At 40.3% G+C, this 16,339-nt stretch overlaps 1 protein-coding gene across 6 annotated transcripts in view; it reads right to left on the bottom strand.

Annotated features, from left to right (window-relative positions):
- The window catches only part of LOC108884224 (protein tyrosine phosphatase receptor type M), a 156,066-nt gene that overhangs the window by 78,180 nt on the left and 61,547 nt on the right, over positions 1-16,339 (bottom strand). For all 6 annotated transcript variants that reach the window (XM_051069897.1, XM_051069900.1, XM_051069899.1 and 3 more), the window contains exons 4-7: positions 15,576-15,654; positions 13,659-13,774; positions 12,182-12,356; positions 5,931-6,224 (exon numbers count right to left, since the gene is read on the bottom strand). In XM_051069897.1, coding sequence (XP_050925854.1) covers positions 5,931-6,224; positions 12,182-12,356; positions 13,659-13,774; positions 15,576-15,654 — 664 coding nt within the window. The remainder of the gene's footprint in view (positions 1-5,930; positions 6,225-12,181; positions 12,357-13,658; positions 13,775-15,575; positions 15,655-16,339) is intronic.

Here is a 16,339-nt window from a genome sequence, read left to right on the forward strand (position 1 = left end):
TATCTTTTTCCTTTCCAACAGCAGTTGTTTGAAGAAGTGTCCTTGAGAAGAACACAATTTGCCTTTTGCGGAGTCAATATCATAGAACACAATTCACCATTCTACTTCCAACTGCCTGTGATAAAAAGACTTTTATTGTGGTCCTCCTACAACCTTCCTGCACACCACAAACTCAATCTACCCTGTTTTCTCTGACTGACAATAGAACCAAAATTCAATAGGCCTCGAACCAAGGCTTTTCATTTGCTTTGCCACACAATATATAAATCCTATAGGTCACATGACCAGCAGCTATTGTGGGTGACAAAACCAGACCAATGTTATCTGAGATGGTGAGGTGAAGAGGTGAAGTTCTATTCATGCCTCGAGGCAACAATAGCACTAATTAGACACATCAAACCTGGCAAACAATTTCCTTTCCATTTAGACCCAGAGAGACAGATCAGCTCAATCTCAGCCTTAGTTAAAAAACAAAAAAACAAAAAAAACAACCATCATAAAAGGTTTAGACCTCACTGAGGCACTTTACCCTGTGGACATGCATGAAGCGATAAAGAGATACCAACTGTAGTTACAGCTGACAGATCATTTCTCTCCCTTTGTTAATGAAATATTAAGGTTTGGTGAGACAAGAATTAGTAAGGCGAAATCTACTGATGTAAACTGATGGAGGTAACCTGGTTAGCAGGCTCACAATTTCTATTCCATTTCTGTCCTTCGGCATCCTTCCTACTCCTTTGTTAACAGTTCCAGTATACACACACCAAGGTAGAAATGATAAATTCTTCTGAACCTGCATACACATTGGAGAGTCTTGTTATTTTGTTAAGTTCCTTAAATTGAAATTGCACTAAAACCAGGTCCCAAGTTCTTCAAAGTGAATAAGAACATTCGCAAACTTAATGTAAGTGGTGCAATGTCCTAACTGTCCTTAAGTCAGGTCAATTTTCTTGTCTATCAAAGTGAGTGGTTTCTTGACAAATTAACAATACATTGGAAAAAGGGCCTTTATACTGTAGACTGTACTTCTCAAAGCCCTCTTTGGCAGCTGAACAATGGGAGACAAAAAAAGGAATGACATTAAGTTACGTAAATCAGGCTTATCATTATTCATTAGTCTTTAAAAGAAAAGATGGTGAAAGAAAAAGTTATTTTTTATTTAAATGCCATCAACAGACAGGTAACTGTACACCTTATATGATTTTTATTATGTCCACGATGCTTACGTAACAGCGTAACAATTTTTTTAGTTTGTGTGTGAACCTCAAACTTTTCAAGGGATAATACAGATCTACACAGGAGCAAAGCTTTCATAATATAATTCATATATCATGTTCTATTTAGAATAAAATATTTACGGTGCATTTCATCATGACTGCAGTTCTCACTCCTTATGCAGTTGAATGCATATCTATTTTGTCAAGTGACACTATGGAGAGATAATGCTTTAATAGATATTTCTTGCTATGATGAACATTGCACCTTTTCTCCACAGCTACCCTCTCTAACCCTTGTCTATTGTTAACTCATTAGTAAAGGGATTCTGTCTTATTACATTTTCAGTATTAACAGTATTGCAATGAACATAAAATGTTCTAATCAATTTCATAGAAACTAGTTTCAGTTGCAAACAACAAACCGACGAGATATTACCAGGTAGGGTGTTAGAAATGGTGACAAATGACATTTAAGCACAGAATGGGGAGAGTTTTTGATGAAGCTAGTATTTGTAGAAGAATATTGTATTTTTATATTTCAACAAAAAAGACAACTGCAACCTCCTTGCTTGAAAAAGAAATTATTTTTTATTAAAGCTTCTGATGCAAATGTAAACAGAACAACAAATTGGCATCATGTGTTTTCAATATGTTTTTTATTACCAATCTGCAAATTCTGTTGTAGCAACTCTGGTGTCCATCTTGTGCATAAGAATAAATTAAATAAATATATATTTATATTATGAATATAAATGTTATATTTATTTACATTTTTGACCACTTGAGTCTAAAATGTGATATTAATGGGGGAAAATGAACGGATTTTCTGATGGTTAAAGTTTGCAGGAATGTTTACAAAGAGACACTGAAAATTGGGTCTTCACTGTACCAATATTCACATTTGTCCCTTAAGGTGTTATGTCCCTGCACCAATGTCACTGAGACAAATGATTGTACTTGGCAAATAAAGTGATTCTACCACCACTACTTTTTCCATGTTGCCAGACACTGGCATCATTCTTATGTGCATCAAAACAGACCTGGTCTATCACAAATTAACCATGAGGCTAAATGCAAATAACCAACCTTGGTGTGGGTGAACATAATTGCGCAGCTCCTCCCTACTCTCCACTGTTGTAAACGACTGTTTAAACGAGGGCTGATCCCTGATTAATGCTGATTCCCTTGTGTTTAATAGCACTCAGTGCAACAGAATGGCAAAGTAAAAACAAACAGATGAGACTACTCCCACGTGGTACCGGAGCGCAGATGGAGTCAACTTATAGATGGAGATGTGGAGTTGGCAGAGGCCGGAGTCTGAGCAGGTGTTTGGACTCAGCATGGACATCATGTACTGCCATTTTTAAAGCGCCTGAGAGCCAGTGGGACGGCAAAGGCCATAGGGTGGAGATGAGGCACACAGGACAGACTGTTCCTCTACCATGGAAACTAGTATGAAATTATCTCTGCTGCATCAGAAACAAGTGCTGTGTGGATAAACACACCATGTACAGACCTTACTCTGCCTCAGTCAATTTCAAATGGTTTTAAAAAGCATTGATTGATTTAGACATTGTTTAAATGACAAAACTAACTGTCATCAGTCAATGTGGGCTGAATAGACAACTTTGAGAATAACGGTTTTATTGGAGTACCAAAGTGCTGCTGCAACAAAACCACATTCAATGCGTCTGTAAGTGTCTTAACCCAAAGCAGATTATTAATGTGAAAAAAGAAAAACTCCAGCTAATATACAGATCTAAAGTACAACTGAGACTACAGAGGAATAGTTGTTTAAGGTTTGTCTATCTGCCTTCCTAGTGTGGGCTGGAAATGGTTTCCCTGTGTGAGATGGACCCTCAGCAGTGTTGCTGAAATGCAGAACACCCTGCTGTGATCCTGGGGCACCACCTGATAATATAGTGTCTTCCTTCAAGTAGCACTTACCAAGCATGGAGGACTCTGAAGTGGTAAACAACTTCACACAGACACAAATTTCACATGGAAGGGAACCACAGTTACCAAGTGCCTTTTCTCTCTCAGCTCAAAAAATGTTTGGCCAGTAATTCTGGCCAGTAGGAAAAGAGCAAAATAACAAATTGTAACAAGTTGTGAAAATCGACATCGACAGTCCAAAGACGTGAGGATATGCAAAAGCAAAATGTTGTTTCAATCATTCTGCAAACCCTTGAAACCCACAAATAACCCCCGAAAGCAATCACAGAGCCTTGGATAAGACACTCTTTTGATGTTCACTAGGAAAGTAATGAAAGTGCTTCATGGGAAAGAAAACCTTTCAAGGCTACTCCCTTTCTTCCTCCTGCTTCTGAATTGAATCGGTGGCGTCCTTGCATTATACATTCCCCATTTTACAGAAGATTGAATTAAAACATCCTTTGTCATCAGAAACATTGCTCAGTTTGCAAAGTGACCAAGGCATGGCTATGAATAATTATGTGAGAGACTGCTCTAAAGTGGCCACAGATTTTCATTAGCGCCTCCAGACAGCAGTGCGGGGAGAGGGGGAGCGAGTCCCTGGGCCTGTCTGTATCAACAGTGATGTATCACACAGCCCTGTGAGTCTTAACCGTTCAATTAGGAGCTCTGCTGAGGCCCAGCCTGTCAGTAGGAAAGACCAGCAGAGAGTCGGACAAGATCAAGAGCTGCTTCCTCAAACACACTTCAGGAGCCTGGGCCATCAATCTCCTCGACTGTGACCGGCAGGGTGGCCAAGGGGCAAGACCCCTGCGGAAGCTGGGCCTGGCTCGGAAGGCTGCACAGGTAAGGCCATTCATCCCTATCAGCCAGACTAAAAATGAATAAGCCTGTGACCTTCACAGTAGGAAGAGGGGGTTACACCCTGGGCAGGGAGGGGAGAAAAATCTCATTTTCATCAGCATTTCTCTGGACACCCAAACAGCATTAGCCTGGGAAACTGCTGAGGCTAGGTTTGTTTTGTTCCCCGAGTTGGCATCCTCGTACAGCATGGGAATTTAGCTGGTTAATGTTGTGAGAAGGGCAATCATCAGGCCTTTCAAAGTGTTTATGTACATGTTGGAGTTTGAATGCCCACAGTATAACAGCAATATAATGATCCAAATTTAAGGTGCCACTCTGCCTCACACATGATATCAATCTGTGTTGCTGATGGATTAAGAAAGTTGCAGGGCGTTTGGAATTAGAATTAGGCTGAATAAACAAGTGGTTATAAAGTTAACCACGTGGCAGGCCAGTTTTCAGCTCTGTGCATGGTGCTGACTATAAATCATATCAATTATTGTGACACACAGCTGTTCGAAATAGCAAGGGGCGTTAAGAGTTTACTTAAACTTGTTATTTTTCCACTGGTTCACAGGTTTTATCAGTTTTTCTGTTACTTTTATATAATGTTTAAAAAGTATGCACAGCTCTAATTGTTCCAGGTGCCCACTGTAGATTACATTACTTGGAAAAAAAGACAATTTATGTCCATATGCCAAACATCTTAATGAAGATCTATAGGCAGAAACAATGAAAGCATAGAGAGCTGTGTCTACTATAGAAAAATAATTACCTAAGTGAACTGGCAAAGATATATGTTGGCCAATAGTAGCTGCAGTTATTTGCTTCACATGCAATGAGGCTTTAGAGGAAACACAATGGAGTTTTACCAACAATGGAGCCCTGATGGCTATTTATTGTATGCAGGGGGTGATTTGTTAAAGAAAAAAAAACAGGAATCTTTCTGAAATGTTTTGTTTGTAAAAGTAAATTAGGAGTGCTGCAACCTCCAATACAACAAGCCTTAGGCAATAATAGTAATATAGTACTTTTAAAAATGCTGAATGAATAGACTGCTTGAACTGCTTTGACCACTCTTTTCATATGATTGTTTTAAATTTCAGTATCTCTATCTCTATTTATTCAAGTGGGGTTCTTTTGTTCATCGTTGTATCAGACAGTCATTGTGTTGGAACTGTGCAAAGTACTGACACTTGCTAGCTCTGTTAGCGGTAACAGAGATGTTATCTTTATTTCCAGATGCAAAGCACTCAGAGGCACTACATTTTAGCTCACTTACAAACTCATTGATTCCCATCAAACAGACTGCAGATTCTCAGTGAAGGGTAGTTAAGTTCTGCCTATTATACATGTGCCAAAACAGTCAATGCTGCCACCTTCAGGCAAAGAAAACACTGCAATTTTAACCACTGCACCACCTGTAGGGAAATAATTGTCAAAACTGGAACTTTTTTCACTTCAACGGTAGCTGTTTTATTTTTGTATTGGTCAGATTTCATCATCATCTCCATGCTGTATGCCACCTACATGTGTTGACATAGCAACCATGAATTTGGTATGGCTTGAAGTGGTTTGCTTTATGTATATGTCCTTCTTGATTCCATTTCTACCTAATACAACTTCCTCTTCAATCCTGGCATGTAACTGTCTTAGAAAAGACAGAATATACTTTGTATAACTCCAGATACTTTGCAGGGTACAAGGTGACTAAGCTTTCAAAGTGTTCATAGGTGCAGCTCCAACCTAAAAAGACCCAATTTTCCCCTCACACTACATTTCACATTTGAATATGAATGGATGAAGGACGTCCAGGTTCTAGTTTAATTACAAAGTTGGAGAAAATCTCTTATTATATTTTTATATTTCTGTATTGATTTATGTTGCATAACATTTAGAACCACTACAAATTATTTTTTGTATTTTTGGCCTTACCAGCACATTTGGTCCTGGCCCTCAGAGGAGGTCCTGGGGCTCCAGTGCCTCCCTCCAGGGGCCTGGTCAGCAGAACACTGATCTCATACTCTGTGTCTGGGTCCAGGTGGCCAATCTTGTGTGTGGTCTTGTCTACAGGCTGCAGGTCGTACATGGTGCCTGACACTGTGCGGTACTCCACCTCCCTGTCGATGATTGGGCCGTCCCCATTGATGGAGTTGGCGTTCAACTGGATCCAAAGGTAAGTGGCACCAACAGCAGTCAGCTGGGGTGGTGCAATAGGCACAGGGGGTTCTGGGGAAACAAAAAAGTTTTTGATGGACGTTAGATAACCATGCTAAAATGGTGAAAAGGAAGAAAGTCTTCACAAAACAGAAAACAATTATGTATTTCTAATATTGTAAAAAGCACCAACATTCTTCCGAAATTACTGTAGATAAATGTTCATACCGAGCAAACAAGATGCCCAAAATCAATTTGTTCTTTTAAACAATCAACCACATCAAAATCCTGTTGGAAAACACAAGGAGTCTCTTCATGTTTTTCAATAAAAAAGGTATTTAAGAAGAGCCACGCAGCAATCAATAGTTCCAGCTTGATGAATGGAATATCTCATCATTGGTACATGCACATTTTTTCGAAAGTGACGGCAATTTCTAACAGAGGTGTAAACGAAGTCACCCAGACCTTGGCAAATGCTGCTACCATTGAACAACGTATTGATTTCAATCAGAGGCCTTCTATGGAAAAGCCTCTGGTAATCGACAACTCCTGTGGTTGTCATCTCTGCTTTCTGAATGACGAGTTGCTTTAATCTCTCAACTCATGACAGCTGTGGAATTTTGTAATTCTATTAAAAGCTGAAAAGAACTGATTAGAAACATTGTATGTTAGCTATTCTTACTTTTACAAGACAATGTAGTTGTAATTTGCCCATATGTTATACTATTATATGTGAGAATTTAAGATTACTTTTTCAAATATATTAACATGTAAACAGTATTTTCATCTTTTAGTTTGCTGAGGTGAAGTAAATTCTGACGATGCTATGTACTGTTGGGTCATTATGCATCATATCTTATAAATCCCACCGTCTAAATACTTTTTAAAAATAATTAGTAACTATGGCTGTCAGATAAATGTAATGGACTAAAAAGTACAATGTTTCCCTCTCTAAACTGAAGCTGATTAGAAGCAAGTTCAGTACTTGAGTGAATGTACTTAGTTTCATCCCACTACTGTTGTTCAAAAGCAGGGCAAGAGTAGGCAACAAGCAACATTTTGAGACAAATTACTGCATTGTTCCAACAGTTTCAAAATATTTTATCCCTCCAAAACATTGTGTGGCAACTGAAAAACTGTATGTTAATATCAAACAGCTAAAACTTGCACATTCAATGTGACCCGCAGTGCGAGGATGGTGTATTCTGTGTACCAGGTTTTGTGTCAACCAGACTCATTGTAAAAATGTTTTGAAGTGCTTACAAATAAGAGAAACATTTTTGCTGGCTCCATTGTACAAATATTTAACGAAAGTAAGGGCCTTTTTTTCTCAGAAACGAAAAGTATAACAATAATGAATCTATTTCTGGACCCTTTTAACCTTCAATGTGTCTGTTTGGATTTTTCTGAAAAATATTCTCCGCTTCTAGTTCAGTACAAGTTTATCTCTTTCAGACAAATTCAATGACAACCTTGAAGATGACCTTTTTCTCTGTTATGTCACCAATGTTTTTCTAATCTTGCTTAAACCTTGTGCCATTTCTGGTTTAATGAGGCTTCTTGAAATGTCAGACAAGTTATTTCAACTGTGGGATATTTTCAGGTTATATATGAATATATATATATATATATATATATATATATATATATATATATATGATAAGGGGATAATGCAGTAACATTTGAGTGGGTGTTAATGGGAAGTGAAGTCTATAAGAACAGTTTTATACTGATGTGTTCACTGTTTTCAAGTCACCCTTGACAAAAACGCACACAAAAGGTCACAGTGACTTTCAGAACATGCAAAGTCTCCTTTCAGTATTTCAATAGACACATTTATTCATTTTCTAGTACGGGGACAACAGAACAAATCCTCCTCTGCTATCTCACCTAGATGTCTTTCATGCTTCAAACACTGTCTCCTTGGTGCAACCAAAAACTTGCCACTGCCAACAAAGAGCTATGACCCACAGCTAAAGCACTGCTTTGGAATCTACCCTTGTCACGTACTACAATGGTTACATGTCCCAAAGGCAACAGTGAGTAGCTCTAATGAGCACACACATGTAACAGAATAATGCCATTAGTCACCTGCTTGCTTCTCATGGAGTTGTCATGGAGAGGGAGAAGTCGCCAGGCACATTAGGAGCATGGTTGAGGTGTCCTACAGAGAATTGGAGGCTCTCCCCCAGCAGATGGTTACCCCACGGTGACCTCTGTTGCAGGTCCCTAAACTCCCACTAATCCAAGCTTCCTGTGTTGCTGTCAAACATCACCTAAAGCGAACCAGCTAATCCAGCGGGTCTTCTCTTGGACTTACACGCAGTGCACCCAGTCTGCGTGCAGGAGCCAGACAGTGCACTGAGGTGATCCAAAATCTGGGTTCAACCACAGGCTTCTTTTGATGGTCTTTTATGGTTTGTTGTTATGTCTTAAAAGGGGTTTAACCATGTTAAGTGGTAATATGCTCAGATTCATTTAAACAACAGATACCACCAAAGGCTCGTACTGTAATACCAGCCTTCATAGTCCGGTGGTGTACCAAAAATATCAATATTGTGATGGTGTCTGGCATTTGTAATATTTAAAAAACTGAAATGAGACTGAAATGTATAAAATGGGTTTGTTGCTTTTGGAGAACAGATAACTCAGGTTTTCTTGTAGTTCTTTGGCTTCTATTTTTTCTCTTGAGGAAAGCAGATGGCATGTACAATTAAAGGACCAGATGTAATTTCTTTTATTGCATAATAATTATCTTTATTCTCATTAAAGAGAACCGAATTAAAAGTAAGAACTTTGTAAAAGATCTAACTAAAAGTACAAGTGAGAATCTGAATTACATATCACTGTGGTACCTCTGAGGAGGCAAGTGTAATGTAGGTTGTTACCAGATTTTATTGACACATTTGCCAATAGTCATTCTATGATAACACCTTGTGATGAACAGGACCAAATGGCCCTCAGAATATGACAAAGTTTCGAGCTGCTGACTCAATCATGACTGGTCCACAGGGTGACAAACTTGGCAACACAAAAATCCTCCAACTAATATCTACTGAAGTTATGTGCTGCATCTTCTGATTATCTGGTTTCACCTGGTTGTATTTTATATGCTTTCCTGTGACACAGTCAGACTGGAGGATACAAATGTCCGGGGTTTCAGGCAAGAGCTCTTCAGTCACCCAATCAGTCTTTTTTCTCCACGAAAACATACTTTTTATTCACTGTGATGCACGGGTGCCGCTGCTGCCATTCAATCGTATTTTTGCTGAGATCGTTCAAGACCATTTCCACAACAATACGACTAAGTAGCATGATGTATTATAGCAATAAGCATTTCATTTAACTTTGAAAACCTACTGCTCCACAAAAGCAACAGCAGGTTATAGTGATGAAATAATTCCTGTAGGTGCAGTAATCCTCTGTTCAACAGCCATAGCAGACGGATTACCGGTGTGAAATACACTCAAGTGCTGGAACACTTTAGGATATTAACAACTCAATTCCCACTGTTTAAGCCTCACGAGGCGGCCTCACAGCAACGGGGACCATGGAAAGGGCGCTGAACTGAGCTCTGCGCTGGCTGGAGTTGGGTGATGGCGTGCAGATGACAGTGGCAGCCATACGCAGGGGTCAGCGAGCAGCTGTTGTCATGATGTTGACCAGACAGGCAAACGGCCCGGCGACAGCTGCGCCCTCCTCTACCGCAGCACCTGCCTGTCTGCCAGAACGCAATCACACAAAAGCACACTCATGCACATGAAATGATGCACACACACATACACACACACACTGGCATGCACATGGACCCATTACCAAATGACAAAGACATACTAAGAGGTGGGAGAAGCTGCAACTACAACAATTATTTTCATCATCAATTAATTTGTCTATTTTCTAAATGAATTAATTAACTTCCTACACACCAATAACACACAATAAAATAACACAGAGGAAAACAACAAATCCTCACATTTGACAAACTGGAACCAGTTCATCTTTAGCATTTTTGCCACTTAAATGATTAATCCATTCTCAATTATCATTTAGTTTTCTTTCCACTGACTAATCGATTAATCAACTAATCATTTCAGCTCTACAAAACACACAGTACATAAATAGCACGTACAAATGCAGACACACACACACCTTGCCACCAATTTGCTATTCAGCACACAGAGAGCAATAATAAGAGCTGCCACTCTGCTCTGTTGTTAGATTAGTTAGACTTGACTGTTTAGAAATCCTTCCTTCATTTGCCCGTTACATCTACTGAGCCTCTCTTGTTAAGATGCAAGAGGTCCTCATTACTCTGTGTGCTCTCCTAATTGGGCTGCTGTGAGTAAAGAATTGATCTGCTCCTGATATGAGAAGAGGTGGCTGCGGGAAAATGACGAGCTTGACTGGCCGTCCTTCGATTTTTGGTGGCTACTCTCATTAGCGCTGACACGGCCGCGCCTCGGCAGCCTTGAGTCGGCAGCATGGCCCAGAATACTACGCTGGAGCGGAGCGAATGTTTTGTGGGCTCCAGGTGATTCTAACCAGGCCAAGAAAAGAGCCAGCACTTGGACAGGGAGTAATTATCCCCCTTTCAGAACCACTGGCCGCACTACAGGAGAGCCCATCACAAGGAGGGGGCACAGAAAAGGGGTTGCACCAGGTCAATCCGTACAGCACCCTGGAAATACATGCAGTGCACTTCCACATAGGCACATAAATCTGACTGAATACTGGCATGAAAGCAGAAGTGATTATCTGGGATAATCAAGCATTCACTCTCCTCATGTTGAAGAAAAAAGGCAGTGTATGGTAATGAGGAATGGGGGGGGGGAGGAGCCGGTGTGTGACTGTAGCAGGCTCATAATCCACAGAATCGCTCCGTGGTCACTCCTCCAAAAACGAGTCACGGACGAGGTGAATACACATTTAAGGAGGATTTACGACTCAGACACAATGCTAGGAGGGTTAAGCTTTTGTTTTATGACTGGTGCGATAAGAGGAGATATCAGCTTTTTTATGTGTGACACTTATATAACCATGACAACGCCTCTTTTCTTCCTTTGACGAGTTAGCTTATGGTGGAGTCATTGAGGTTTGAAATCTCTGCAGAATTTCAAGTGGGTTGCATTACAAGACAATATATTCTTAAATCTAGCAAATTACTGTATTTTAAATATTTATGACAAAAGCACTTTACACTTAACTGGTTTGACTTGTGTAAAGATATATCCAGTAACCCACTGAAAGCAGTGATCAGCAAAAATATTGCTGTCGGGCGAGCATGTGTAAGTGCACAGATATGCGCGTGATTGTGTTACTGAATTTATGCACAAGTGTGGTTTAGAGAGCCTCCAGTATGTCAGTAAATTTTCTTTGAGTACACCACTGAAACCCACTGATACACTCGGGCAGAGAGACTTTATCTCCCTCTTCACTCTGCTGTGTCTGGACCCGGCCATTCTCGTATGATTGACAGACCTCGATCTGGACAGCCAGGATTAAACCTATCAATCACATAAAGCTTGGAGACAAAAAAAAAAGAAAGAAAAAAATCGGGGCAGTAAATTCAATTGAGAGCACAGGGAGAAAATTGAGGTGAAGAAATATAGAAGGCCATTACCGGGCTATAGGGCTGTAGGAAAGTGAGGCCTTGCAGGATTTAGTTTCAGACGACTCCATAAATTCATATCAAATGACTGCAGGAGTGAAATATCAGTGAGGTTACTGTAAACCCTGGTGCCTCTTGCCTTTGTGATCTTTTTGGTGGAATTGTGCTCAGTCAAGGACAGCCTTTACTGGGGAAGTATTAAAGTCCTCTGGATAACAAATCAACATAAAAAGCTTGTATTTTTAGTATCGCCTTAGAGGACATTTTCATCTATGAACATGCAACACTTCCTGTTTATTTCCTGTTGACTTTGCTGTGTGCATAGAGGTCATGTGGATGAAACAACATTCCTGCTGTTTGTGCTGTGTTCATTCAGACAGGCTGTGTTTGTGTTTTACCGCGCTTTGGGACCAATACTTACGTTTTATGGTTAGCTCCCCATAATTGGACACTCCAACCCCTTTGTCTGAGTGGACAATGCAGCGGTAGCGGCCCGAGTCGCCCTTGGTTGTGTTCTCCACATCGAAAGTGCCTATGAAGCGCCGGTTGTTCCAAGGTTTAGTGGCCTTCATCGGGGCCTCCCGTCCACCGATGCCCTGTTTGGAATCGAGACAAACACACAAGTAAGCCTCCAAAACGGAAAGGTTTAATAAGCAAAGTGGCCTGACCTTGTGTGTTTTAGAAACTCTGGTTGAGTGTACTTGTTGTCTGTTCTTGTGCATGTTTGTTTGTGTCCTATCATTCCCATCGGTGGCTGATAGTAGGAATGCATTTATCACACAGGGATGCACGCACACACATACGCACAAACATGCAGTGGGCTCTCCCCAGCTGTCACCCCTCACAGCAGGCAGATGGGGGACATTTGTTCATTAGAAATATTTCTTCATTACTGTCATCAAGGGACTTCACTTAATGTTTGTTTTCCAGCTCCTGTGCTAATGAGGACGTGTTTGTTAAAATGATGGAGTACCTGGCAAAGGACCTTTACACAGCGTCATGCTCCCACTGATCACATGTGTGACAGTGTGCTTAGCAGCAGAGCCGGCAGGGTTATGTCTGCCAGATGCACTACCTTCACTGCTCAGAACAAGGTCAATTCAAGACTGCTGTGCAGCTCAGTTGTGCCGGATATAGTGCACAGTATCCACAGAGCCAACATCTATATAGGTTAAGACCATACTGCGGTGATCTGAAACAACTGTAATCCCCTGCCTCCCAGACACAGAGGCCTCTGGAAATGTGGTGAGCAGGTGAAATCTCAAATACAAAGGCACACTAAAGCAATGTGTGAATCTTTTAGCTTTAATTCGTAAAATATATACGGTGAATTATAAATGCTGCTTCTGTTTCCAGAGAGTAATTTTTAAAAGTGGTTGTGAGACTGGCAAGCAGGCATAAGCTTTGATTCCTACTTTAGAAAAATTGTTTCCATTCTTCAAAGTAAGTTTGACCCATAGTGCTTTTAAGTTAACCAGTAACAAAGCATGAAGTATAGCACATTTGGTCCTATGTAATTAGAGCTACAGTTAAAGGTGCTTTATGTAAGTCATTGCTAACACTACATAGCCAGTGTTAGCATTAACAGCTGTTTACTTTCCAGTCTAAGAGAAACGTTACAAGTTCAGCATCAAACTCACTGACAGTTGTTACCATCTGGCCTATTTCACTTGGATAAAATGTTGATTTAGGAACCCTCTGCTGTCCCTTTGATCTTATGTGTTTAATATGATTGACTTTATGAATCTACTACATTAAAGAAAGACACAGGCCTGCAGGCCTCACAGACCTGATGGCACAACAGTAGCACACATATCAAGTCCCCTGTTCTGAGGCTGATTCAACACCCTGAATTTGTCTCTGATCTAGGGTTAAGGAATGGGATAAAAAAAACTCACCTGAAGCCAGAGGCGGAAGTTGTCCCTTTTGCGGCCATTGACGGTGCAGTGAAAAGAGGCTGTCTGTCCAGCGTTGACCTCTACTCCCTTTATAGTCAGGAAGTGAGGTGTATTCACTATGAAAAAAAGCAAATATTTATCAGGCAGAGGCCAAGAAGTTGAATATCATTACATGCTGAGATGCAGAGTTGGCTTTGTACTTTCTAAGAATGAATCACCAGAACTGGGTGCTGGAGTATCCGCTGAAAGCCTGCATCAAGACTCAGCCAATTCATCTTGCTGCATTTCACTGTTACCCACTTCGTAGCTCTTTTGCCAAGATTTGTATTTAAATTTGGACAACTGAGGGAAGTAGCCTTGAATGGATACTGCTTTTTATTTCACTATCAAAGGAACGTTTCCACTAAACATTTAAAATGAGACAACAGAGTGTGGACTTGCACCTTCCTAAAACCCAATTTCTGCTGTCTCTTAACTGCATCTATTCATTGATTGAGCAGATTTTTCCAAAACCATTATTCTCTTTCCAACTGTGCTCATTATCAGTGTGCTCACTGACTGGGATAGTCCACAGAAAGTAACTTATGTAGAACATTTTTGATTAGTACCGCTATTCTGCATAGAAAAATAGGGCAATTCAGCGGAGCGACCTTGATTCGAAACATAACCAAATCTCTAAAGACTTGGCAAAAGCTAATTCTATCACTTTCATCATCAAGACTTTCACTCCTACTTAATATTTTACAACCTCCTCTTCGAACTATACATCCTTTTGTAACTTTGCCCTGTCAATCCATCCATTGCTAAAAAAGACAAATCTATTTTCCTTATTGCTAATGTCTTCTTTAATGATGGAGGGAGAGGCAGACCACCCAGTGGCATAATCACACCTTTGTGCTAAATATTCCACATGGTCGTATAAATAGAAAATTAATTGGCTGTGCTCCACTGAGGAGTCGCTCTGATCACTTTGCTTATCACTCAAAGAAACCCAATTGCCACTGAGTGGGTTATTGATCCTCTCACACTTTTACGCATTTAAACATTGATCACATTGCAAGGCCTCATTGATTTACTCAAATACATTTATATGCAACACCTATTGCTATATAAATCCATCTTATTGGCATAACATTTGTAGGAATTCGGCTGCTTTCAAATGGTTACCAGGTCATTAGCGCCTAACAATCAGAGCTTGATACTTAAGCTATGAGCAGTAAAGTATAAATCAATTGATGAAAACCCATGTGGTATTGATTTATACTTAGACTGTAGAGTGTGAAAACCTCTTAGTATAAACTTAAGGAGTGCCATATGGACTAACATCACTCTCGGCACTCAAAAGCAAAGACTCGAGGAATCCTGAAGAGCCCTCATGTACTTGTACTCCCACCGCAGCAGCCAATCCCAAAAGCAGAAGCAGAAAAATTCTAAATACGCTGGTGATTACATGTTCATTAGCTCTGCAGTGCACTCTAAAGTGCTCGTACTTCTATTCAGCAAGAGTAGCAGAACTCTGAACATCTGAGAGATGAGATGCTTTTCTGAATATCCTTAAGGGAGGAGAAAAATAGTGGAATCCAAACACAAGCAGCAGCATATTGTATGGTGGTATTTGTTTTTCATCCTCTTTTTTCATTATTTCTCCCATCTCTCAAAGGAGAGATTTAACACAGCCACACTACAACATTATATCCTGAGCACACTTCAGCGTGTCAACTGTATGCTCATAAATCTTCAGGGAGCTAGGAGGATGGAGGTTTACGCTTTGGATTGACTGTAGCATATTCTTTGAAGGCCTTTTGTTTGACTGGGAGGCCTTGAATAGAACAACGATGCAGGTATTTGGGAGGGTGTCATGGAAAGGACAATGACTGTTTGATGATATTCTTTTATGGTGAAGGAAAAAGGACTTACTGCACTGGTGGCCCTGGACCACGACGTCTTTGATGGCCAGCAAGCCACGCTGCCCTGAGGTTACGGCTTCAAACACAATCTGAGGAGGAGAGAGGAGACTCATAACACCAGTGATAAATGGGCACATGTCTTCAAATGGCACCTGAGTGAGGCTGTCCGTGTGCACAGAGAAGTCCAGCTCCTGCTAATGCGATATGCTCTTAGCTGAGCTGCAGCTGGTCACACAGCTGCGGGCCACTGACATTATTTCCACAATATGTCACAGTTGATAGGTGCTATGACATGCAAGTGTTAAATTAAGTTTGAGCCTTGAGACGATTAGCACACAGTCTGCGACAAGCACACAGTGAAGTGGGGGGGGGGCACCTAACACGTTGAGCAATGTTTAAAATTCCAAATTCCAAAAAGCATATTTTCTGACAGACATTTCATTTAATTTGTGCAGGTTTCATGATAAATGTTACTGAGATTTTTGACATAATCCCAGTGAAGGTAAATCAAATTTGGTTTGGGCAGTGAATAATGCCAAAAAAATTCAACAGCAATGCTTCTTTCCACATCAGTGTCCAGGACTGGGTTGCTTGATTTATTTGTAAATCAGTCACTTTGTTCTTAAGTTTTAAGAACAAAGTGATGTTTCAAATGAGTGATTTACTCAATTGGGTCCTGCTAGAGAACCTACTTAAGAAATGTGTCTGTAATGCCATTAAATCCAAAACAATTTATTTATTTATTTATGCAAATATAGAGAATAATAAATTTTT

This window comes from Lates calcarifer, linkage group LG4 (assembly GCF_001640805.2).
Source record: "Lates calcarifer isolate ASB-BC8 linkage group LG4, TLL_Latcal_v3, whole genome shotgun sequence".
NCBI classification, from domain to species: domain Eukaryota; kingdom Metazoa; phylum Chordata; class Actinopteri; family Centropomidae; genus Lates; species Lates calcarifer.